This window comes from Glycine soja, chromosome 18 (genome assembly GCF_004193775.1).
Source record: "Glycine soja cultivar W05 chromosome 18, ASM419377v2, whole genome shotgun sequence".
Taxonomy (NCBI): Eukaryota; Viridiplantae; Streptophyta; class Magnoliopsida; order Fabales; family Fabaceae; genus Glycine; species Glycine soja.
Window position 1 is genome coordinate 54,729,931 of NC_041019.1, and position 26,804 is coordinate 54,756,734.

Sequence of the window (26,804 nt, forward strand, 5' to 3'; positions counted from 1 at the left end):
CTATATAAATGGATACCGTAATGTCATTTACACATACAGTTTCAGTTTAATTAATATGCTTCTAGTTATTATTGTTTAATATGGTATAACAGCTAGCTCTCCGTGGGAGACTCAAAGCAGGGAATATACTCAAAGAATGAGACATCAACGGAGATGAAGTACCGTCGCAGAGTAGGAGAAAAAGGACAATATGAATGCGGTACCTGAGTAGACAATACAGTAGTGAAGGGCACACGATTGAAGCTTGGAGGTGTTGTCTCAATGAGATGGTCTATTTTTGTGCTCAACAACCCTATTTTGTTTAGGGTTTGAGCACATGAAGTTGTTGGATAATTGACGAGAATAAATGTTTTTCTCACTTACTTATATCTTCATTAACATCACCCTTATATTCCAACATAAGTTTGATGGAGAATACCTAGCCATAAATGTCTAAAATTGGTGAGATAAATATTCATGTATTATCATTGCGAAGAGAATGTATAGGGATACCAAATTGAGTCATGATAAAAAATTCAAAAGGGAAAACAATTCAGATCTATTCTTCTTTAGACACAGCCATGTATAACATGAAAAATTATCTGTAAAGGTTACAAAATATTTAAAATTAGAATGAGAAACAAATACAAGAGGGACCTCACACATCTGAATAGACTAAGGCAACCCTTTTTTTCACTCTATCAGGAAAGCTGAACTATCTTATAGTTACTCGACCAAATATTATTTTTGCAGTGTAGTGAGCCAGTTCTTGAATTCTCCTTGCCAAGATTATTAGGATGCAGTAATATGCATTCTGAAAGCATATTAATAGTGCTCCGGGAAAAGGTCTTATTTATGAAGACAAAGAATTGTTGGTTATTCTGATACAGATTGAGATTGGGCTGGTTCTCCTAGTGATAGACTCAGATATTGTGTGCTAATTTGAGGAAATTTAATATCCTGAAAGTGCAAGAAACAAAATGTTTTAATGAAATCCAGTGCTGAGGCAGAACACAGAGTTATGGGTTTCGTGACTTGTAAACTCATGTGGCTGAAGCATCTCCTAAGAGAGCTCAAGTTTGAAGACTCCCGTGCAAATGACAGTGATATGTTATAACTGGATAACATTGCATATTGCATCTAATCCAATCTTTTCGGAGAGAACAAAACATATTGAGATACATTATCACTTCATAAAAAAAATTAAGTTCAAACAAAATTATAAGATTTGTCAACTAATGATCAGATACATCTTCACTAAGCCTTTGAGGGATTCTAAGATTTACTTTTAAATAGTTATTATAAAAAGTAATAAATTAAAATACAAAATTTTATTTTTAATAATAAAAATATACTAATTATAAATAAAATATAAAATAAATGAAAAACTCCATAAATGAACATGAGTCAAGTTTCTTTTCACTACAAGAATTTTTCTATATACATATGATACTTTTTAAGGATAGTCATTAAAATCATAGCTATAAATATTGTGTATCTACAATTACAAACTGGACCTATCAAAAAAGAATTGTTCTGAAAAGATAATAAATATAAATAGAGAAAACAGATTATTTTGTTAATATAAAAAAATTATAATGTGATTCAATTAATAATCACTACATATAAGTTTATCGACTTTTAAAAAAATTACATTAAAATCCTTAGTATCAAGATTTCTCTATTACTTAACAATATAAAAGCAAACTTTCTACATTATGAATATACAAAAATTAAACTCTCACAGGTACAAATTACACATGAATTTTCAATACAGAACCAAATTAAGCATACTTAATTACTTTGTCCACTCCATAAAGAAATTGAGATTCTTTGATGATTGACCGCCTTCTAGTATGTTATTTATTCATGTCCTTCAATTATTAATTGTTTTAAAATATATATATTTAAACATAATTAATTTTTTATTGCAGGACTGTTAGAGTAAAATGTTTTGCTTTTTTTATAAAATTATGTGTCTGTTAATGTAAAGGTATAAGTATAAATATATATAACTCATCAAGACATACAAGATATGACTTTTCACTAAAATTTAAAAGATGTAGCTATTCATCAAAAGTCATGAGATGTGTATTTTAAAAGATGAGATCACTTCATTAAAAGACATGATGAGATTATTATAAATAGAATCAATCTACATCCAGAAAAATAGAGAATAAAACCACAAAACTCGTCATATTCTTTGCATTTAAATCACTTCCTTTCTTTTGTTATGCACCAAGAGAATTGAGGAAACTATATTATCCTATAAACTACCATTGACGAACGCATAATGTGGGTGTAGAAATTATGTCAAGGAACTCTATTATTATTATATCATAAAGTGACTTCAGGGGTATACCTTATTACGTCCAATTTCTATAGAGATAGATGGGGACAAATCAAACCTATAATAGTGTTTTAGGCATATCTTGGAGATTTGTGTTTTTTCTTTATTGTTTCTTCTTTCTTGCAAGACCATTACCATAAATGATCTCTTCAAAGGTATTTTCAAGTTGTTACGGAGCCATCACCACCAATTCCCCGCAACAATCTTTAGGTTCCACTACCAATCAATAAAGATCGATTGTTCCAACAATCTTTAATTTTGAGTTTTGTCAAAAATGATTATTCCAACCATCTTTAGATTTGAGTAGTAGCCAATAAAAGTTGTTCCAACAATCTTTAGGTTTAATTTTCAATCAATAAAGATTGCTCAAACAGGGGCATTTCATATACATAAATTTGTGTGACCAGTACTTATATATTGAGTTTTTATATTGCATTTCCTACTATGAGGACATTTTATAAATACACATGTATATAATATTAAGAAAATTTTAAAATTTGTGTGGGCAATTGCTCCCAATGTTTCCCAAGTAAACTCGTTCTTAGTCATCGGCAATGAATATATATTTCACTCTTATAACGTGATAACAAAAGAAAAACTATTGTTTTTAACTTATAAAAAAAATATTTTTATATTTTTATTTAAAAAACTTACATAGTTACTATTCATTATTTGGAAAATGTATTTTTTTAAAATATTTATGACCGGCTAGTTTCTTCCTATATTTAGAATAAACCTTGACAAATTAAGCATCAATGTTTCTTTGTAAGTTTTTTTGGGGGGGGTAAAAATTCTTTGCAAGTATTTAACCCTACACTCTATAAATGGAGCTACCAAAAAGGTAGCAGCAGCACCAACACGAAAGACCCAAAATGTAGTTTGATTCATTTTAGGGCAAACTAATAGCCTTCATTGCGTGCTTGTGAATCTAATAGGCTGGATTTTAAGGAGGATTAATCAAACCTCATTTAGTGGAAACAAAGTTGCAAGTGCATTCATTATGAGCTCATAAAGCAAAATATTCTTCTTTTTTTTCTTATGATGTGTGTGCTTTATTGAAGCTATTTTCAATTTCCATTAAAAAAAGAGCAATGTCTACAGATTGGGATTAAACTATTACCTCAACCACACTTGTTGGTCTGTTCCTTCTGCCACTTCCAATTAAACTGCCCAAGCTTCATATTACGAGAGCAATGTCTACAGATTGGTATTAAACTATATATTGTCTCAACCACACTTGGTAGTCTGATTCTTTGTAAACAAAGCGTTCTCCTTTGAGGGATCCCAATCAAACTTCCCAAGCTTCATTACTAGTGCATCACCAACCTCAGCTACATAACCTTCATTGTTTGCATGGTATATATCTTGATAGAGCTCCCACAATGGATCCTAGCTCGTCTCCGAGCCTCAATCAACTCGGTCATTACATCATGGATGCCAAAATCGTAGAAATGGTCATAAAATATTGTAGGCTGCAAAAAAAAAAAAAATTAAACACAACAAAAGTAAAGCTTAAAGATTCCAAGATTTGTGCAAGCAAACAGATTATCTTAATGCCTTAGTCCTTAGTCCTTGCAAACAAGAAACTACAATTTTTTAAGCGACTGTAATATTATTGAACTACCTTAAAAATGACAGGCTTATCATGAAAGCATTAGATGATATTGTATTATAAGGACTCACAGTTCCGGGATGAGTCAAAATATATGCATATTCCTGCATGAGCTTATCCTGTGGGAATGCCCAGTGACCCTGAAAATAAAATGAAATGTTAAATCCATTTTTCTCTTTCTCTAGCATGATTAAGTTGTAACTTGAACATAAGAAGCAGTAATAGTAATGCAACAGTGCCATGACTCACAATTACCTAGGAAAACAAAGATCAAACTTTGAAATCAATAGAAAACAAAGGAATCTTATGTTACAGCCACACACTTAAAGTGCAAAGTAACAGACAAAATACCACACAACACAATTCATTTCTGTAATCATTTAATCGCACCTCTTTCTAATTGATGTAGTAGAAGTTGTTCTACAGATCAAAGGGTGCCTGGGAACAATGGAAAAACGTGGAAATATTCCAAATGCTGCATCAGGCAACAGAACAGCTCCCATTTTATTTCTGCATATCATACAATAATATATTATACAATCAATTCATAAAACATTTAACATTCAATCATCGCATTGAATAGCAGAAGGGTGTACCAGTAAATTAACAATAACAGCACAACACACCACTATTCCTTTTTTTCTTATCTCAGGCTCACATCTAGAGCCATTAAAAACAAGTATCTGAAAATAAAAAATAAACCGAAAAAATAAAACTAAATCCATCTCCAATAAAAATTTTAAGTGAGTTTCTTAACTTATTTTTTTGTCCCCACAATATTTTTTATAATCCCCAAAGTATATGTAAAATTCACACACAATTTTATTTCAATAATAAAAAAATTATAAAACTTCAAAAAACTCACACTTTTATATTTTTTTTTCCCACTTAACTATGATTAAATTATGGTATTATTATTTATCAGATAAATATTATTTTTTTAACTAAGAAATTTACGCAAAATACATATCTTATTTTTACGAGATTGATTCTTCTTAAGTAGATTTACTCTAATAAAAAATAAACTATAACGCGGACACAACGAGAGCTTTCCACGCCCAGAAGAGTTAAGTTGGGTGAGGAAAGTAAATATAAAGTCCTTATTTTCAGAACTCGGTGTTATCTTATCTACCGTTATTAAGGCTATTTTTGGAAGTTCCACCCTATATTTTAGATTTTTGAATAACAAAATGAACAAAGAATTTTACTCTATTCATCCTATAATAATCCTCTATAAAAAAATTAAAATAATTATTATTTTAACTTTTTAATGTATGATTAATTAATTTTTATTTAAAGTCACTTTTGATGTATTATATTTTACAGATATTTTGTTTTGGTATATTAAATTTTAAAAATTTTATTATAATTTTTATATTTTTAAAATTTATCATTTTTTTTATTTTTCACTAAGAATCTTAGTGTCCTGTTAAATTTTAAATTTTAAAACATTTTTTATTTATTATGGTTCGCAATTATTTTATTTGGTAGATTATATTTTAAAATTTTCAAATCATTTATATTTTCATGCTTTAGTCCTTTTTTAAAAAAATTGTTAAAAATGTTAGTGTCATTTTTTTTTATCTATAAAACAACCTAAACCACAATTACAATGGGACGAAAGGAAATATTTATTATTTCACAAGTAAATATTTTTTAGAGAATTCAAATATACACAAATTTTCTTGGGATTAATCAACAAGGTGTTAGTTCGAGTAATATTAAACTCAATTATCTCTTAAACAAGGTCTTACATGAGAAGAAAAAATCATCCTTAAAAAAAAAAGTTTCTTAAAAATAATGAGTCAATCAAATTTTTCTGATACAATTTAATATTATTTTAAAAATTGATATATCTAAAAAGTGCTCCAAATTATATGAATAGAGTATTTTAGTATCTTAAAGTTTTTAAACTTTTGTTTCTAACTTTAAAAAAGTATTTTATTTTAATTTTTTACTTAAAAATTATCATTATTTTGCATTAAAACTTTGAAGGATCAAATTTTAAAAATAAATAAATAATAACCAGTGTGTTGATATTAATATTATTGAAAAAAGATGCATGATGCGAGAATCATCTGTTCCTAGATCCTTTTCATGGATTATGCCGGGGGCATACCTATAAAATAAAGAGAGCAACTTTATTAGACATGTAACTGCTAACCCAAAGAAATTTAAAAATCAAAGCAAAAATTCCATGTAGCCACAACCCACAATCAATGAAAGTTACAGATAGAACTGTGCAACATGCACAACTGAATGCACCATAAAACTGCTCGGGCCTTCATCCTTTCATCGAAATTTAACCCTTGACTCCATTAAGTACAATGAACTGAAGCACACACAATCGATGGAACAGAAAAGCAACAGTCATAGTATAATGTCTTTCTCTTGCCAAATTCTATATACTCACAAGTGTGGGAACATTTTCCTTCAAGCTAAAATCAGTGAATTTACAAATGAACTTGTATTGTGACCATATACAAATTCATTTGTAAAATTCACTAATTATACAAATGAATGAATTTTATTTTGTGGACTCGAATAAAATTCACTAGCTGAAAAAATGGTAGAAATTTGCAAAATCGGAAGTTGATGGGGGTTCAAGATTGCCAGGGCAATAAAATCCACAAGCCATTTCATTGAATCATTCGTTTCTTTCAAAAAGGACCCAAGTCCCATAATCTCATGACAAACTGCGAGATTTACAATGTCACCGACGACCGGGACAAACAGAAACATCCTGCTAAGAAACTCCAAACTATTGAATGCTTCTCTTTTAGAGAATGCAAAGGAAAAAAAAGTGCAATTTTACACATAAAAAGCACGCAAACTGCTATGTTGATTGTCACTCTTAGAATAGTTTTAATTTCTCCGGGATCAAGTTCTTCAAGACCATTCACATCTTAGTAACAATTTTCTTCAATAACCATAGCATTTTCATTAACTCCTCATAGTAACACAATATAATTACAAAAGCAAAGAGATTCACATTTCACATTCCACATAAACACACAGATGGAGAGGATTCCTACAACCAAACTCCCAAACACATCCTTCAAGACCAGAACCCTAACCCTAAGCACCTAACACCCAAACCTCTCAACCTTGTTTCTAAGCCCTCTCGCCTCTGATCCTGCGTGCAAGCTGGATATCCTTGGGCATAATGGTAACCCTCTTAGCATGAATCGCGCAGAGGTTAGTGTCCTCGAACAACCCAACGAGGTAAGCCTCAGCAGCCTCCTGAAGCGCGGAAACAGCGCTGCTCTGGAAACGCAAATCGGTCTTGAAATCCTGCGCGATTTCTCTCACGAGCCTCTGAAATGGAAGCTTCCTGATGAGAAGCTCGGTGCTCTTCTGGTACTTTCTGATTTCCCTCAGCGCCACGGTTCCCGGCCTGAAGCGGTGGGGCTTCTTCACTCCTCCGGTCGCCGGAGCGGACTTCCGAGCGGCCTTGGTGGCGAGCTGCTTACGTGGCGCCTTGCCACCGGTGGACTTGCGAGCGGTTTGCTTCGTACGAGCCATATCGAAGTGAGAACGTAGTGAAGAAAGTGAAAAGTGTTATTTTTTTCTCGGGAAAGTGAAGGAAAAGAAAATTTGAAACTGCGAGAAATAAATGGGTATTTGGTCGGATATATATAAGGGGAAATTTTTGGAGAAGGAGATGAAGGGGAATGGCGCGGGAATTGAAAACTTTTTTTCGGAAGATGATAAGGGAAAAGCATGTCCGTTGATGGGAAGGGATATCAACGGTCGCGCGTCACTTAAACTAAGGGCACACGGATCGCTATCCGTGGCACTAGAAAGTAACCAATAGGGTTGTTTTCTCTCGTTAACAACAATTTTGGCATTGAGTATTGAGATTGAGAGGCAAAGTTCACGGAAATACTAGCTTGTTATTCTTTTAGTTTTATGCTTTAAAATTAATTAATTAAGTATAGGTTTAGTAAGATGTACATTGTTTATATTTTCTTTTTTTAAAATAAATAAAAAATAAACTGAATTAAATATAACTTTAATACTTCAGTAAATAAAATATGTTTTTGTCCTCCAAAAATAAACTAGATTTGATTTTAGTCCTTTTAAAAAATTGCTTGGCATTTCATCCCAGAATTTTAGAAATACTAGATTTTAGTCTGAGTGACATGGGAAAATATATGTAGGAGGAAGAAAGGGTGTGGGATAGGGGTTAAGAATTTGAATGCTTTTTAATTTGGTGTTACTTGAAAAATAAAGGCAGCAAGCGAAGGGAAAGCAACAGAATTTTTAGTATAGAGTCATCAAGTGCAAGATGAAAGATGGAAGGTGGAAAAAATAAAGGTATAAGATGCTTCAGGTGTTGGATAAACATAAACTATGTGGGAAAGGATTGCAACTTACACCAAAGTTAGTTGTCAAGCAATATTCAAAGGTAAGGGGGTAAGGTTATGTAAAAAGTTTATGCAATTTAAATTATTGCAAAAGATTGAAGGGTGGATGACTTAGGTGGTAAAGGTATGGAAATAGAGATGTAGATAGGTTTTTTCAGTGATAACAAAAGCTATTGGATGGGTTGGAAATCTCGTTAAACAATACAATTTTGAGAAAATAGAAGGAGCATGGGTTGGGTGCAAAGCAGAAAAATTAAGTATTTATTTACTGAAGTCAACATATTAAGTAATTATGTATAAACTCAAGGAGCATGTAGAAGAGTTTTTCAACTAGACGTTGGTGAAAAATGTACCTTCAAAAGGTGCAAATATTTATGGAAGCTTGCTTTGGACATATTATAATACCATAGTCAAGGGATGTGGTAAAAAAAGTAGAACATTTAACACATTTGTTTTTTGAATGTGTAGTCTCGGCTAAAATATGAAAGGCGTGTTTAAGTTGATGGGAAATTATCTTGGTTTTACATAATGATGTACAGACAAATCTACGATTTTATGGGATTGTTAGATTGTGAATGGGCAAGAAAATATATAGGGTGTCAATATGGTTTGTACTAAAGCCGTTCTACAGATGTTTTTTCTCACTGTGTAGCATGTAACAGAAGAGATTATGACTTTATATACTTCTTTTTTTTAATAATAATAATAATAATAATAATAGTATTACTATATCAGTCTAAATGAAAAATAATAAAAATATTAATATTTAATAGTAAAGGAAGAAAATAACATTGATTAAATTTTCAAAACTATAAATGTCTGATTCATTTTCCTAGACTAAATAGTTAATTTTGTCTATGAAAGTGTGATGCATTAATTAATTAATTTCTTAAAAATAAAAAAATATAAATTTAATTGATTCATTTTTCTAGACTAAATAGTTAATTTTGTCTATGAAAGTGTGATGCATTAATTAATTAATTTTTTAAAAATAAAAAATATAAATTTAATTTATGAATATGTAAAAAGTGTATAAATTAATCTTATCGTTAAATTTGTGAGATTAAATTATCTACATAACTAATTTGTCTCACTTTTGTACGATCAGATATTAAATATGAATTTTTATCTTTTAAAAATTAATTTGTTAGTGGATCACATTTTTATGGATGAATTTAGTTATTTACCTCATTTTTGTGAGTTATGATATTCAATATTAGAGAGAAAGGTACATTATCATTTATTTAATCCCTAACTATTATGAAAAAAGATTTTTTCGACGCTCAAAAAGCTATTTGACACCTAGAAAGAGAATTTAAAAAGAGAAAAAAAAAATAAGTATGATAAGTGATATGAAGAGATAGATAGAGAAAAAGTTGACATTTTTTCAATTTTGGTTCTTATAATTTTATTTTTTTTAGTCATGTAAGTTTGTGTGCTTTTCAAATTTAGTCTCTTTGAGAATCTAATTTTTTCTATCTATAGTCCCTATAAGTTTGCACTTACAAGGACCACAGTTGGAAAAACTCAAATTTACAAGGACTAAAAATGGACAAAATATCTTATAGGGACTAAAATTAAAAAAAAGAATTTACAAAGACCAAAAATGAAAAAAAAACGTTAATTTAAACATATTTAAACTTTTAAAAATTATATCAATAATGATTTGTAATTAAATGATATTGTAAAACTATTTTACATTATTAGTGTATAGTTGTTAAACTCTTTATTTAATTAATATTGTTTTAGAAAATTAGAAATGTAATTAGTACACTTGATCTTTTTAAGAGACTTTATTTTTGTATTTTATTCCTCTTGAGTGTGTATAACGAAACATGTAGAAGGAGTTAGTGTGAGACAATATAAGTGACATGTTGAAGTTAGCACGGAACAATGTGTGTGAGACACAAAAGTTAGTGAGGTAGTGTGCATGATAGGCAAGAGTTAGCATGTGGCAGTGTGTGTGTGACAGGCAAACGTTAGCATGGAGCAATGTGCGTGACAGGAAGGAGTTAACATGGGACAATATGTGTGACAGAGAAAAGTTAATGTGGGATAGTGTGCATGACAGACATGAGTTACTATAGAGCAGTGTGTGCGACAGACAAAAGTTAAAGTAGGGGCAGTGTGCGTGATAGACATGAGTTAGTGTGGGACAATATGCATATAGGAAGGAGTTAGCGTGGGACAATATAAGTGACATGTAAGAGTTAGCATGAGACAATGTGTGTGACGCTAAAGCTAGAATGGGACATGATAAGAGAAAGATACCCAAATACTAAACGTATTGATAGTCAAAATCCGTTTATTATTTCAACTTAGTAAAGAAGAAATAAGGAGCTCATGAGTTAAAGTATTACTTGAAACTCATTGAGTAAAATAAAAAACTTTAACTTCTTCCACACCAAATAAACTAATCACTAATCTTTTGAGTAGGCTCTCTTGTGCTTAAAGCATAAGAGTTTATGTTTTCATTAAGAGTTAGACTACAGAAAGAACTACCTATAAGCTAGATCAATATTGCAATTTAACAATACTTAAGCAATAAAACTTTTCCACTTAATGAAATAGTCTTGAGTTAAACTCTCCCTAGTTTTTTGCTCTAACAACTTAACAAGACCACATCTCAAGAGTATCCAAATCCCAAATCAAAATTCAAAACACTCTTGCTGATTATATTCACACCATTAACGGATGCACCATTCATTCAACTCTTCAATATTCTGATAATTTTCAAATTCATCAATCACTTAATAGCAAGTCATAAACGGATGCACAATTTATTCAACTCATTGTATTCTAATAATTATCAATTTCATCACTCATTTAATAGCGAGTAATGGCATGGCATCATCACACTTGCCATAATTAAAACTAATGAACAACTTGGAAATATGCAAGTTAGCAACAACTCAGCATAGAGCCAAAAGCCAAAATGAGCCACAGCCAACAACTTGGCGCCATTGATTCAAATGGATACAAGCTAATACCAAAATGCACTAGCAAATTAGTTTTCATTCTACAACAGAAGTTTCAAAATCCAAAGCATCACAAAATAAAACAAGTAAAAAATGTCCCAAAAGCATTCAAATATAACCAAAGATATCTATATTCTATACAACTCTCCCGACTCCCGGCTATGCTGCTGCCTATGCAGAAGGCCAAAATGATCATTAATCACTTTCATATGCTCCTGTGGCACTGAATAAGAAGCGATTCTGCTCAAAGAAAATGCCTCAATTGTCAACCTGCAAAATTCCCACAACAAAACGTTCAATTAATTAATACCAAACACATCTACAGGTAAACATCAAGCTTTGCTTCTAAACCAACATCTCTTTGTACATACAAAACTTGCTAGCTTTAATTACATAGCCACTAAAGCAAGCACATTCTCCCCACTACAATACACACACAAACAAACAAACTTATTTTACCCAGAAATACAATACCCCAATGGCTCATCTTAAACATGGTTGAATAAGTTTTATTTAGAATGAGAAGCATGCAGAAGATTGTTATAGGGATGGAATCAAATGCATGACTTATTACTAAAATAACACTTAAATTTTAATAAATCCTCTAATAAGGACCCATTCTCCTTTACTAAATATCCATTGGCTTATTGCAAGTTGACCCCATTAGAATTGATAAAGAGCATTAAGATCAATCTAGACAGTAGGAATGGGAAATGAGAACTTTCAAAATTATGGACAGATAAGGAATATACCAAAAAGAGAGAATAAAATTTATTGTTTACAGCTAAAGTTACACAGACATGGAAAAGTATAAAAAAAAGGCTGAAGAGAAAGGGAAAAGGCAGTATGATAGTAAATAACAACAATGAGATATTAAGAAACTTACTATTCCAATCCCAACTTCTTATTAGCCTTTGACTTGTTCCTTTTCCGCTTTTTTGAACCTGAACCATCACCAACAGACAGTTCACGTGACCCATCACCAATAGACAGTGCACCAGAACCAATGCCAATGGACAGTTCACATGAAACACCAGCAGTAGACTGTTCTGGGCCTGGAAGGAGATTCAAATTTGGAACTTCAGTAATGGTGATGGCTTGAACGGATGATACATGTTCTCGCATCTGACATTCCTGATTGAAGGAAGGCACAGGAAGTGCAACTTTTGTCTCATTCCCATTAGCAGCCACAGGAACTGCAACCAGGGATGGTACATGTTTGACGGTTGCTGAACTAGCATTAATGCATTCCGATTTGGTCGATCTGACTGCACCAAAAGTACTATATTTCGACTTTATTGTCTCATATAGTAGCCCTGAGGTAGCACCATCTGTTTTATATATTCATTCAATTCAATTAGTTACTGCACAACCAAAAAGGAAAAAAATCTAAAAACATGTAGTAAAGAATACCTAGAATTGACATAATAGCGTTACGTGCTGCTAACTGTTCAGCCTCTTTTTTGCTTCTAGCTGCATCACCAATGTATGTTGTACCCTGGAAGGTCATAGATGATACGAAAAGAGGAAGCAGCCCTTATAGCTGAACAGTGTTGTATGCAGGCTTTTCCACCTTCAGCTTAGCAGCATATTCATGTAAGATAGATTTTGACAAAGTAGTGTTCTGGAAAAAAGATCACAAGTAGTAATATAAGGATTTTATGACGAAATATAATATTGAATCATTTCCTATATGTCAATAGAAAGTTACTGATGACATCAGATACCAGCAGCGATCACTCAACTCTTGTACAATGTCACTTTTCCCAAGCCCATAAAATAAGAACACAACTACTTCATGCTATACTGGACTGTTTCAAACCTTTAACAAAATAAAATAAAAAAGATAGAATTGTTTCCCCATAAGCAACAAATTTCATTTTTCATTATGATACTTCGATAGAACTTGTCACTAGTGAACAAATTTTGTGTACAAAACAAAAATCTGAAAATAAGTTAAACAAGAAATATAATTTCCACATAATTCAGTAGCTTAAAAAATTGATCCAAACAATCGAACAGCTAAGCATGTGTTTGGAAAGATGTTCACTTCTGATAAACACCAATCCAATGTGAGAGACAAATTAGCATTGAACAAGCTTTGGATTGCATGTTGGGCGTAAAACAAACACACTATAAATCAGACCAAAGACACGATATGTGTCACATCATAGTTCTGAGTTCTCAAAAGGTCAGTGGAGAGGCTAGCCTAAAATGTCTTCACATGGACATGCATAAATCTATGCGGCCAAAAAAGATTATACGAAATATGGAACACACTGCAGTATTACACGCAGAGTCACAGACCCAAGATAGTTAGTTATACATAAAAACATTTTATAGCCAAAAGTGGATAACAAAATTTGGATCAACCAAAACTAAAATACAAATAAAACAATCCTAAGAATGCAAGACACAATGTAGTCTCAATGCATGTAGAACATATGGTCGACAAGCATAGCAATCTGAATCAAATAACACTAAACAAATTACTCAAGGGACAACATTGTATAACCCAAGTAGACAAGTAGTCAAATGACCGAGGTACTATGAATAATCAATCTATCTTAACTTGAAGTTAGTTAACAGTTCTCAAATTTGACATGAAAATTAAATTACAACAAACCTCATGAGTAACAGGGCGCTCTTTTGTTTTAAATTTTACATGTAGGTTCTCTAGAGCCATTCTAGCCACATCCGCCTCGGCCGCTCTTAGGCGAGAGAAAGTATTTGGGGAAGTGTATTTCATTCCATCAACCCATATTGTTGACCTAAATTTTGGATCATGTTGGCGCCCCTCGTTAACATTTATGTACATAGGAAGTGATATATTACACTTTTGAGTGAAAGATTGCAAGCGAGTCTTGTATGGCACATCAGGCAAACCTGATGAGATCAAATAACAAATTACAAATCTTTTGTGATAAAACTCAATATATTTAGATTCTGACCAAAACTTCCACAATAAAAAAACAACCATAGTAAGCATACAACACAAGTAGACCTAAGGAAACCAGTTTATACTGAACATAATTTAATCACAATGTGGTCAAATTTAAATATTTCAGGCTGTCTCTATTTTTTTCTTTCAACAATTTTTTTAAGACACTCTCCAAAATGATAAAACAAAATATTAGCTGCCAAGGCCATGCTGAAAGTGATTGCTCACAATTCACAACATCTAAAAAAAATACTAAAAATATTTTTTAACATATCAAAACTAACCCAGCAAACTCGTTCAACTGACCTGATACATGAATTTCACCTCATTCAACAGAGATTTTTGGCTATTCAAAAGGAACTTTAAAGTAAATGGATATCATATATGAGGTCCATAAAAAGGGTACTAACTGAGAATCCATTTTACACACACACTGAGAAGTCTCACATACACAGATACACATATCCTAAATAATGAAAAGCTAGAATAAAAGACGACCCAGAAAAAAAAATGCTTCTTTTATCGAAAGGGTGAGAATCCGGAAAAAGGGGTGTTCTTACCAGGAGGAAGAGAAGCAGAAGAGGATGATAAAGGTTGGGATTGAGGCTGATAAGCAACTGGAATGGGAGGTGATGGTTGTTGCGGTGAAGGTGAAAGGGAAATGTTAGAGGAAGAAGCGTTGAATTGAGGAGTATCCATGAAATAAAATGAAGTGAAGAAATGAATTGAGTTTTCAGTGAAAACAAGAATTTGTTGTCGAGTCAATATAGTTGGCTTGTGATTCCCTTTTTTGACATCAAGTGCTAGATACAATGAACAATTAATTGAAACAATCAAGATTCATTTTTGGCAATGGAATAATGCCATTGGTGGGTACTACAGCATGTTTGAGGATTAAATGAAAACATATGGATTGATAAAATTAATTGAATAAATCATGTTTGTCAAGCAACTATGACACATTAATTACCATAATGCGTAGCATAGTAAAATGTAATGGTGACATTAGTACATTACACAAAAAATGCAAGTTTTTGGCAATCTGCTCTATACAAATCATATCAATTCACTCCAATTTACTTTGATTTTTTTTATTGATTTGATAGTGTCAAGATCAGCTCGAAGACAGTTTTTTTTGGTAAACCAAAGTGATTGTATTAAAAGGTACTAGTGGTACCATATAAGAACATGACATACATATCCAAGCCAATAATATGGTTGTACATACACCTCCCTGCCTACAAAATATAATATGTTCATGAACATCATCATTTCAATCATTGTTGAGCAACCGACACCCCCAGCTACCAATTCATAAGAAGCACCATCCAATCGAAAAATTAAACCAAATTGGCTATAGGATAAAGTTATGATCAAATTGGTTAAACTAGCCGGTTTAAGTTAAATTTTAAAACATTGCTTTTATGGAGTAAAACAATATATTATTATTGAATAAAGTAATTTTTGCGTGAAATTTGAGGATTATATATTTATTATGGGTAGTTGCGGGGAAAAAAATGTATCAAATTCTAATATTATGACTAATAATTGTATGAAAAAAAGGACGTGTCAAAATCTTGTATTAATTAAAGATGATGTCAATATAAAATATACAAATAAAGAATAATTTTTACCTAATAAGTTGATTTGTAGAATTGTTCAAATTTATATAAAATAGTATCATAACTTATTCTATAATCATTAAATGGTTGAATTAAACACAAACTCACATTCTAATAAAATACAATGAAATTTATGAATCTTATTTTGGTTTGTAGACATTCTTAAAATTTGTAATTGTAGGAAGCTGATTTAGAAAACTTTGAAAAAGATTGTATTCGTATATTGTAGGCGAAAATTGGAATAGTTATATATGATATGCTTATTTTGAAGCTTGAAAATGAAGAGTCTTGTGTGTCTTAAGAAGTATTAGTGAGGAACTTCTATTTTGATACACAACTAGTTTTTAACCAATACTGTATTACAAGAATTTAAAATGTAACAATCACATGAACAAGTGACATGCATTTGCATTTAGAATTGAGTTCAATTTACTGCTCTTTGACCGTGCTTTTATATGCCTATCAAGATTAAAAAAAAAACACAAAAAGCATATGAATTAAGAAGGCAATAGTAGGAAAAGCTAGCAACTTAGTATATGTAATCCACCAAAGAATGTTTTATTAACATTGAAGTACATATTAATCATAGTCAAAATAGAGGAGTTAGTGATAACAACATTTGTAAAAATAAAAAATATATTTATAATGACAAAATTTGTAAAAGTGAAAAAATACATCACTATTTATAAATAAAAACCAAGATGACAATATTTGTTTTTTACATTTATGACCAGTGAAACATAAATGTACCCTCTAGAATGTAGCACACTTGCCTATCACCATTTACCCTTTACAAGGGCATTCATGATAATTTTTTTGTCATTTTATTTATTTTCTTATCAGTACATTGCAGTGTAAAGTCAAGATATTTAGGGAGCATATGACAAATATATATATTATTTTAAAAAATTCATAATTTTAATCTAATCCTCCGCATTAATTGTCTATTTAATGTATGCAAATGGAAGATTAAATTAAAGTTACAAATTTTTTGAAATTTATGGACTAAAATAAAAAAAAACATGTTAGAAATTAAAAAAAAGACAGAAATTACAATTTAGCAAAAAAAATGAATGTATAAAAAAATCAAATGTTACCAATAAAATTCATTAAAAAATAATACTCCATATGCACAACTCATCTTTGCTTTAGTACGGAAAAAAAACAGAAACAGACGACGGTAGTTTTGTCAAACCCCGTCGATATCGTTTAATCCATGCATTGTGTCGTTTAACCCATCTGGCGTCACGCAACTGTACGACGTTAGGCGGTAGGCACAAAACCCCGTTTCACACTTTGACCGACCAATCGCGTTCGTTCCAACCCAACACCGACGCTCGCGTGAATCCTTTTTCGTTTTCGGGTATCGAAAACGAAGAAGCAAAGAGAACCAAAGCGCCACGCAATTGCACTTCTTCTTCTTCTTCTTCTTCTTCTTCTTTGGCAACTCAGAATCGCTTAAACAATGACAGAGGATAGCATCGTTAGGGTTTCTTCTTCCAACGAAACCTCCGCGGCCAACGAGGCTTCGCAGACGCGGCAGAGGTAAAATCTTCTTCACTGTAATGCCTTCCTTTTCGTGTTTTTGCAAATTAAGTGAAATTGGCTTGGATTTTGTGTTGTGTTGATTCTATTGATTTATTTGTTATTCTGCTTTGTTTTTATTTGGTTCATGGAATGGTGATTATTTGTATGGTGTGTGTAGTGCTTGAGATTTTAGAATTAGGGTTGCATCAGCATCCGAGCTGAATTGCATGTTGTGATCCATGTAGCTTACCTCACCTAGTGGGATAAGAAGCTGTTTTTTGTATGGACATGTGATGGATTTGGATTTGGTGAGTGTTTTGGTTTCTGTGTAGAAAGAAGAGAAAGTGGGATCAACCGGCGGAGTCATTGATGCCAGTTGGGATGACAGTCCCTGGAGCACTCCCTTTGAGCAATGCCGTGACTCTTGGAGGGGTTGCATTTCCCGCCATGGCTCCGGTGATCTCCGGCACTCTTTTGACGAATCCTCTGGCAGCTTCTGCTCAGCTTCCGCAACATGCAGCTGCAGCTGCTGTTGCCGCGCAAAAGTTGAATCAAGTGAGTGTGAGACTTTTAATCTCTTATGGTGTTTATCATGTTTGCTGGTGCTCCTTCTTGCTTAAAACTGCTATGTCATCATTTTATTGTTTTGGTTTTGGGGAAGGGGAGTGTGTAGTTGTTACATGAAATTTTATCCTAGGATTTGTAATATGGGAACTGTAGGGAGATCTTTGAAGGTGCAATAAACACAATAAAGGGGGACGAATTGTGCTCCACCAGCATTTCTTTAATTTGAAAAACCAAAGCCTTGGTCCAATACGAAGTAATATTGCAGCACAGAAGTTTATAGGGAAAAGTTACAACTATGCAAAAACAAGGATCTGTCTGATGTTGAATTTTCCAGTATTAATAAGACTATGGGTGTGTTATATAAGCAAACTTTTTTGGGGGGAGGGAGTTGGAGTCGGAATATAAGTAATACTTATTAGTTAGTTATAACAGTCAGCTATTAGAGAGAGGACAAAAAAACCCGGCAGAACAGTGGAGTGCTGGGAATCTTATTTTCCTCCTGGGTCTTAAGATACTCACTGAAGCAAATTTGCATAAACAGAACTAAAATGAAGATAAGATGCAAAGATGTAAAGGGAAACAAAATGATAAACAAGAGCTTGAGCATTCAATTTTATGTTGGTTTTGCCGAAAATGAGCCTATATCTAGTCTCCTGTTGAACACCGGAGATTTTACTGAAGCTGAGTTGTATTTCTTCTACCTTACTCTTTCCAATTTAGAATAAGTTATTTAAAAAAAAATCTCACATTTTTTTTCTCTGAATAATGTATTTTATTGTACAGATGAGAGCCACTTTGTTTCTATTCTGATGATACAATGTTTTTCCCTTCCGAGCTCTGATAACATAGTATAATCTAAATATATCGTGCAGAGAGTACTTCTAAGAGAATTCTCCACATTTCTTCAATTCCTGTTATGCACTATTAGGCGATCAAACTCGCTTATAAAGAATTATGTAATCCCTTTAAGTGCAGTACAACACCTTTTCACTGGACCTTGTACACCCTTGTCTATGCATGTGTGTAACTGTGTCACAGGGACTGTGTGCTAATATTATGAAATTGATGAGTAGACTATCAGCTTAGCTTTACTGAGTTACACTCGAAGTGATCTTCTCTAGACTTAATCCTCTTGGAACTTGCTCCATGACGAGTTCTTGATATTGAAACTTTAGAAATTCTGCAAAATTGATTTTGCAGTTTGATAATAACATGATTTGGTTGATAATAACATGATTTAGGCTGGTTCTATTTAAGATCAAATTATAAGTTTTTAGCTTGTACCCATTATATTGCAATTTGAAATTTAGCCTGATTCCTTTGTACTTCTGAGAGTCACCGCTCATAGGTTTTCAAAATGGGTGTTGGGATGGGGTGAAATCAGTGACTATATTTTTGTCCTTTGTTATCATCTATATACTACTGTCTCAGTGATTATATTGATTTTTATTTTTATTTCATTTTATGTGATGGTGCATGTTTTGAGAAATGCGTGTTCTGTTGTCACACGCTCGCATGTATTCTTTTTCTTCTAGTTTCCTTAGAATAATTGCTCAAGTGTAGATGGATGCTGTATAACCTGTCTAATTTAATAAGTTTTTATCTACCTAGATATTTTGCAGTATGCTTATGATGCCTTTTTCCCCCGACACTTTTACATTATTTTTTATTATGGATTGCTTTTGTTTATGTTAAATAATATTTCAACTTTCAAGTTCCATATCTTAATGGTGAGATGAATTTTCTTGTAGCATAAGATCCAAGATGAATTAATAATTGCTCGAGAAATTGTCATAAATGATGCAGAGTCTTCTGTTCGCTACAAGTTGACAAAACGCCAAACACAAGAGGAGGTGACTTAAGTACAATCAATTCTACAATCTTTTAACACCAAACTCTTAATTTTTATCTTTAATGATTGATCTTCTTCATGCAGATCCAGAGGTGCACTGGTGCCATAGTTATAACTAGGTTTGTTGGTCATTTAAGGCATTTCTAAAACCCTTTTGGTGTTTTCTATACTCCTGCATGTAATGTATATATCCTGAATTTTTCCATAGGGGAAAGTATCGGCTGCCTAATGCACCACATGATGGAGAGAAGCCACTGTACCTTCACATCTCTGCAGGAGCTCATGTAAAAACTGCTGCTTGATTTCATATAGCATGATCATTGGGTTAAATAATCAAATTTCATTAGATATTTTGTGTAATTCTTTGTTTTGATACTAAAGTAAACATTTATTACTTTATAGATTGGAAAGCTTTGAGATGTCAAAATTAAAATAATGTCTAATCAAAGCAATAAATGAAATGTCATGTGAAAGGGATTGGTGGATGTTTGTAACTGAAAATGTTTTCTTATTCTTTTAAAAAGAAGCACATGTCTTGTTTGTATCATCACTCATGACTCAGTAATACACAAATTGGTAGTGTTTGTTTTGACATTCACTAATGGTAGTGTTACACATGAACGAATTATGTAATTTAGTTTTGCTTTTGGTGATATCAAATTTTATTGCAGATAAAAGAGACAGCAGAACGGATTTTAGCTGTTGATCGTGCTGCTGCAATGATTGAAGAAATTCTCAAACAGGTGCAAAATTCACAGTCAATTTCTTCCGTCACACCTTCTGCTTTGGTTAATGGAGTGAAGGTAGACATTCATTTATTACTAGCTTATGCGCATTGTTCTGATGTGATGTGTTAAGTGTTAACAACCAAAATTTCTTATTGAATCAGATGCTGAGTACATGCGTGTTTTTGGGCTTTGATGCTGATCCTTCATTGAACATTGTTGCTCGTATACGTGGACCAAATGTAAGCCCTTCCCTACCCAAGTGATTTATCTAGTCAATGTTGGAGGTTGGGTTCATCTATGACCTGATGTGAATTAGTCTGCCACAAATTTTATAAGACGATTGCTAGAGCCTAGAAGTTTTTTTAGGTCTCTTTCGATTTGTGATGTGACCCCTTGGTCATCTGCTGTTTTTGTTTTCATACTACTATAGCCTTTCACTCATGTCTTTGTTCTCAACTTATGATTTGATGGTGCGAAAATACTTCAGTGTTACTAGGAGTACTGATTTTCCAAGAGTTGATTAAGCAATAAAAGGGCAGACGGACTGGGGGACTGGAGGAGTCAGGAGTGTTGTTACAGTTTATGGTTACATGAGAAATACTAGGAACACACTCTTTGTCACTCTGTTTTAAACACACCCTCTTTTATTTGTTGAAATTTATGGAAAATGACCAAATTTTGTGGTCGCACATCATATTTAATGATTCTCTCTTGATTTTGTAGTTTCAATAAATTTTAACCAATTAGAGAGAGTGTGTTCCTAGCACTTCTCATATTTACATATGGCATTGTAATACTTGTTAGGTGCTGAAAGTGATATTCAGATGGATGGAATTGGAAAATGGTTCTTCTGATGACTTTTGAAGCACATTTTGTATGAATACTTTAATCCAAGAGATTGGGGTGAAAGTATGTCCACACACAATCACAAGTCACAAGAACAAAGGATGTTTATCAAATATTTATTTACAAGAATAAAAAATAGAGACTGAACATTCTCTGATTCACGCCGAACACATCAATCATCAATGAATAAAACTGTATTACCCCCCCCCCCCCCCCAAAAAAAAAAAAATTAAAATAAAATAAAATAAAAATCTGGACTTGTGCTAAATAGTAGTCTCATCCTATGCTTCAGAAATAGTTAGCCTGCCTAGGCTAATATTTTTTATTCAATGTCGAGCATCATTACATTTTTGTTTCCATTTGCTGGATATATTTCTTTAGTGTTTTCTGAATTTTACATTGTGTATGATGAAGTCGAGATAATCTAATGTTTCAAGCTTTCTCTGACATCTCCATACGATTGGGAGAAATTATTTTGGTGTTGGTGGTGGTTTGGATTTGAACGTGCAGGATCAGTATATAAATCACATTATGAATGAAACAGGAGCGACAGTTGTACTGAGAGGACGTGGTTCAGGAAACAATGAATGCTTGAATGGAGAAGGTACCTTTTCGTTTCTGTGATCTGGACTTGTACAGGCATGGTATTTGAGCATAGCTTATGTTTTAATTGTACATGTTTTTCAATTTAATTACTTTTCTGCTTGCAGATGGACAGCAGCCCCTGCATCTGTTTTTGTCTAGTAACAATGCGAAAAGTCTTGAAGATGCTAAGCTTTTGGCTGAAAATCTTTTGGATACAATCTGTACGGAGTGTGGTGCTTCAAGGTATTTAATTTTTATACTAATTGGGATATGGGATCTGTGGTCAGATGTTTTTCCTCCCGAGTGAAATATTTCTGAAATTTTGTGCCCTCATCAGATTTTAGCTCTTGCATGAAGAAATGATTTTTCTTTCTTTCTAAAATTCTTAATTTCTTGCATTTGATCATTCATGGAGCATGACACCTACCTTTTGTTAATTCAAATTTACAGCATACTGTTTTCAACATGCAACATACCTTTTTCATTCGTGGATTATTTTTAGCACTTGCGCATTTGCTGTGAATTATTGGTGTATTACTTTGGTTCCATTGAGGAAAAGGAGGCCTAAATAGTAACTTTCTCTGTCCATCCTGGAAAAACATAGACCCTCTTTTTAATACGAGGGATTTGATCTCTTTTTAAGCTAGACTAGAAAGATATCAATCAGAGACTCAGATGCCTGGCCGTGCACCTGGTGCCTGATGTGAGGTCTTCACCTCTTTAAACAGTTGCTGCTTTAAGGTGCTCTTAGTAATTTGAAAAAATTGTTATACTTTAAGATGAGACAGAAGTAGCAAATGAACATTCTAGCTTTTACACAAGTCCTTACTATGAGGACTAGCCTAACCCTGTATACCCTAGAGTCAAGTTTCAGGTTGACACCTAGGAGCTTTTGCCCTCCATTCAGTCCATGACAGAATCTCATTTAGGGCTGCATAATTTATTTTTCATGAATGTAGGTTCTCTTCCTGTTGCTGTCCTATTCACTGATCACTCTTATAATTATCCTGCTGTCACTATTATTTTGTTTACAATTTGAGTACTTCTTGGTTGCAGGTATAGTTCTTTAATATAGCTGTGTACTTTGATTTGGCAGTTTTAACCCTGGATTTCGTTAGATGATTCATTTGTTAAATTTAGAACTTTTGGTTTGTATTGAAGTTAAATTTAGTTTTAATTTTTTGTGAAACTGGGATTTAGTTTAAGAGGGCACTTTGTGGGTGGGAAGTTGAGGTTTGATAAATCTGATTGGTAGTAGAGAAAATTTCCCCTGCCTTCTGCCATTTCAATGCTTTAAGCTAGTGTTGTTTGACTATATTTATTGTTGGTACTGTGATAAACTATTTTATGTTGGATTCATATAAGTTTCAGGGAATAACTTATGATTTAACTGTCATAGGGTTTCATCATGTAAGGTTTATAGTGCTGTTCCACCTCCACAGCAGGTATACACTGCTGTTCCACCTCCCCATCAGGTATATAGTGCTGTTCCACCACCCCAGCAGGTTTATAGTGGCCCTTCTTTGTTGAAGCAGATTCCTGCTGCCATTTCACCCCCACAAGTTTATAGTGCTGTTCCACCCCCACAGCAGTTGTTGACTGGAGTTCAGAGTTCTGGAATTGACCTAGAGGCAGGTGCCAGCCTAATCACTAGTTCAATGTCAGCAGCTGGGGTCTTGACACCGGTTCCTCCAGCTTCCTTGGTTGGAGTGACTGGTGTCACTGGTGCCCTCACTTTGGGGACTACACCCCAATCTATAAGACATTTAAGCTCTGGGCCTCAAGCAAACATGACTGGTTATACTCCTCCCCCTTTAGTATCAGGTGGTACTAGCTATATTGGATATGGCGGATTATATCCTCAAGCTACCCCTTTGCAACAAGTTGCCCTTGCCTTGAGACACTCACCTCCTGTTGCATCAACAGTTGCTCCCACAACATCAGCATCAAACAGAGGATCCAAGTCAACCTTAAGCTCTGATCTTGAAAAGGAGAAACGGCCGCCTCAGAGACGAAAGTTTCAAGAATTGCCAGTTGGTTCAAAAGACACAACAAAACTCAATCAGGTCATTGCATTGTCATTGATAAATTCTTTATATACATCATTGCATGCATCAAGGGAAATATCATTCAAGTCCGTTCATTAAACAACACAAAACCATCCCAGAAACTCCACTTTCTTTCAAAACCTTGGTTGAGTTGACACCAACTCCTAACATTTTTATGCAGAGGGTTAGACTGCCTTTTTATCAGTTATATGTAGACAGGTTTGTGGTATGGTTAATGTCTCCAAATTGACTGATTTGATAGCAATGAATCTCCCCACTGGTGGGATGGAAGTAATATTTTGTTGATTTTACCTTTTCACTATTGTTCCTATCTCCCAGGTCTTCTGATTGCAGCATTGGGAATGATTCTTATACTTACATGAGGCATGCATTTTGTGTGTTCACTTCCAGTAGTATCTTGTATGTTTAGATGAACTTTTTCCATTTGAGAAAGAAAAAATGAAATAAATTAAACCACTTGTGAATACATATCAGGAACAGGGAGCCATGTTCTTTTAATGTTTTCTTTTTAACTACATTTATAGCTTTCTGTCGATACCTTACCCTCCAGAATTGAATTCTTATAACTTTCTCGAACAAAGAAAAATAAAAGTGCAAAACTTTTCTCTCAAACACTGTCAATCTGTAGCTCTGTTCTGATTTAAACATGTTATCTTGTGCTGACTGTTAATGCTTAATATTCCAGGTATTTTCTCTGACCTTCTATGAAGCAAAAAGCCTGACACTGGACCTGTCTGTTGGGCCATTGGTTTGTATGTTTGATAGGGTTTTCAGTTTTGGAGGAGTAGTAGGGTGCTTGTGGCTTCACAGCATATGCCCTTTCCAATCCAAGATGTTATTCTAATATTTTCCTTCATTGGTAAAATTGCTGCAAAAGATGTTGTGGCATGCTTTTCAGCCATGCCCTCCTCTAGTCCTGCATATATGGACTGTCAATTTCCTGAAGAAAAGGGTTTACCATACCAGCACCAAATTGATGCCAATCCTTTAAATTGAAATAAAGACAAGTTAGAGATAGGAGAAAATATAAAACTAAGGAATGAGATATCATAGCAAGGTATAATAAAAAAGGAATAAAATAAAAATTGTATGTATGGACAAAGTAAATTAAAAAAGCTCTTTCCCATGATTGGTTATCCTTTGAAGAGACACTCTTAGAACATCTTACACCACCATGAAGTCTTGCTAGACATAATCCCAAGTCCTTTGAAATGATTCATAAAGAGAAAGAGATGAAAACTTGCATCTTTTGTGCTACCAATCAATCCATTCCTGACCAAAAAATTGAGTTTCAAGTGTCACTATTAAACCCATTGATCACTAAAATATCCAGTTGTGTGCAAGATTTTTTTTCTTCTTATTTTACATCAATGCTGCATTCGGTATTGGGTCTCAAACCCTATTATCAGGAAAATTTGAGCTGCAGATTTACATTTATCTTTACATTATCTATTGGGAGCTTGACAATATATTCCTATGCACATATCTTAATGTATTATCTATCCGTTTACTCCATCTGGCTAGTTTTTTTACTTTCCTGGTTTTTATTATCATGTATGTAACAGTATAGTAGATCATTCTAGAATGATACACTACGAACAAGTCACTGCCCGTTTATCCCCTTGTTTGTTTTACCTCGTTTTTTGTATTCGTTTTTCTCGTTTGTAGTTCAGTGTTAATTTGACTTTGTAGTTTGGCATGTTGAAACAATTAATGAAGTATCTGATTCAAAAGTTGTGTTTGGGTTTTTGTTTTCTCCCACTCTAACTCAATTGCAGAGATTGCAACCTCTAAAAACTAATGAACAATCTGATGGTCCGGTTGTGAGGAATATATCAACAATGCCTGCCCCTAAGAAGTTGGTTCAGCCATCATCCAATGGAATGCCACCACCTCTACTAAGAACCATGCCCCCACCACCACCTCCACCTAAATTTTGTGGTCCATCTGAAGTTAAAGTACAGGCCAAGAACAAGACTTTGCTTAAGACAAAATCTGATGCAGTTCCTGGTTAGAATTAAGCCTGCTTTTACTATATTTGGGTCAATGTTTTCTCTCTATGGAACATTTATCTTTTATTATGTCTGACCCTGTAATTTAACTTTACAATGCCTTCTTTTGTATCTTTATACGTTTTAATGTATTTATTTCAGATACTTTGGTCAAGCTAATGGAATATGGAGAGGAGGATGATGATGATATTGATTCTAGTGAGGAATCACTTCCTCATGACGCCGGAGCAACTGGGGTTCAAAAGCCTTTCTGGGCTTTATGAGCTACAAGGTGCATATTGGACTATATATGTAAATATTTATTGTTTGGGTTGGGACTAGTTCTTGCTGGTTACATACTCTTCTTCCCGGGGTGGAAAGGGAAGCCCTTAGCATGATTTTTGGAGCCAAATAATTTGGTTGAGTAGCACTTTAAAGGTTTTAGTTGCCCATTCTCATATGCTTCGTAAGAGAGGTTTATATGTTGTAATTTTTTGGCCCTATTTGAGTAAGCATGTACCGGTAGTCTCTTTTTAGTGGTTTAGTAGGCCACTAAAGTAACGATGCTGTGATAAGGGACAGTTTTTTCCTTCTTCCCCCCATTGTTAATTATTCATCCTGGCTGAATGAAACGAAGCTACCAGGTTAGATGGAACAAGCAATTGCAAAAGCGCACACAAACACACACACATTATTATTTTTCCATGGGTTATCATCTTCACACACATCTGCACCCGGTTCAATGATTTAAAAACACAAGTTGTATTGGATGTGATATAAATTGCTC

The 26,804-nt window shown here is 33.3% G+C and overlaps 4 protein-coding genes across 6 annotated transcripts; 1 reads left to right on the forward strand and 3 right to left on the reverse strand.

Moving 5' to 3' along the window:
* Positions 1–6,847: 6,847 nt before the first annotated feature.
* On the reverse strand, positions 6,848–7,566 carry LOC114397615 (histone H3.2). The gene has a single exon (XM_028359736.1). It carries the CDS (start codon positions 7,464–7,466, stop codon positions 7,056–7,058), a length of 411 nt encoding a protein of 136 aa, XP_028215537.1. The 5' UTR covers positions 7,467–7,566; the 3' UTR covers positions 6,848–7,055.
* Positions 7,567–11,247: 3,681 nt separating this feature from the next.
* LOC114394505 lies at positions 11,248–15,014 on the reverse strand. Its single transcript, XM_028356097.1, has 5 exons — positions 14,791–15,014; positions 13,916–14,175; positions 12,703–12,913; positions 12,176–12,620; positions 11,248–11,559 (listed from the first exon to the last, which is right to left on the reverse strand). Coding segments are annotated over exons 3-5 (543 nt in total). The 5' UTR covers positions 12,800–12,913; positions 13,916–14,175; positions 14,791–15,014; the 3' UTR covers positions 11,248–11,558.
* Positions 12,827–14,929, reverse strand: LOC114397424 (double-stranded RNA-binding protein 4-like). Its single transcript, XM_028359459.1, has 3 exons — positions 14,791–14,929; positions 13,916–14,175; positions 12,827–12,913 (listed from the first exon to the last, which is right to left on the reverse strand). The coding sequence occupies exons 1-3, from the start codon at positions 14,927–14,929 to the stop codon at positions 12,827–12,829; spliced, it is 486 nt and encodes a 161-aa protein (XP_028215260.1).
* A 2,019-nt stretch (positions 15,015–17,033) lies between the features above and the next one.
* On the forward strand, positions 17,034–26,679 carry LOC114396069 (protein RIK-like). 3 transcript variants are annotated; one of them, XM_028357962.1, is made up of 13 exons: positions 17,040–17,397; positions 17,712–17,934; positions 19,698–19,799; positions 19,883–19,917; positions 20,007–20,082; positions 20,470–20,601; positions 20,688–20,765; positions 21,883–21,976; positions 22,083–22,200; positions 23,357–23,402; positions 23,493–24,023; positions 25,805–26,036; positions 26,180–26,520. In XM_028357962.1, exons 1-13 carry the CDS (start codon positions 17,318–17,320, stop codon positions 26,299–26,301), a joined length of 1,869 nt encoding a protein of 622 aa, XP_028213763.1. In that variant the 5' UTR covers positions 17,040–17,317; the 3' UTR covers positions 26,302–26,520. The 3 variants fall into 3 exon arrangements, 2 of the variants coding, with proteins under 2 accessions (XP_028213763.1, XP_028213762.1); XR_003663207.1 differs by having other exon boundaries at positions 17,034–17,397; positions 23,357–24,023; positions 24,712–26,036; positions 26,180–26,679; XM_028357961.1 differs by having other exon boundaries at positions 17,042–17,397; positions 23,357–24,023; positions 26,180–26,679.
* The last annotated feature ends 125 nt before the right edge of the window (positions 26,680–26,804 follow it).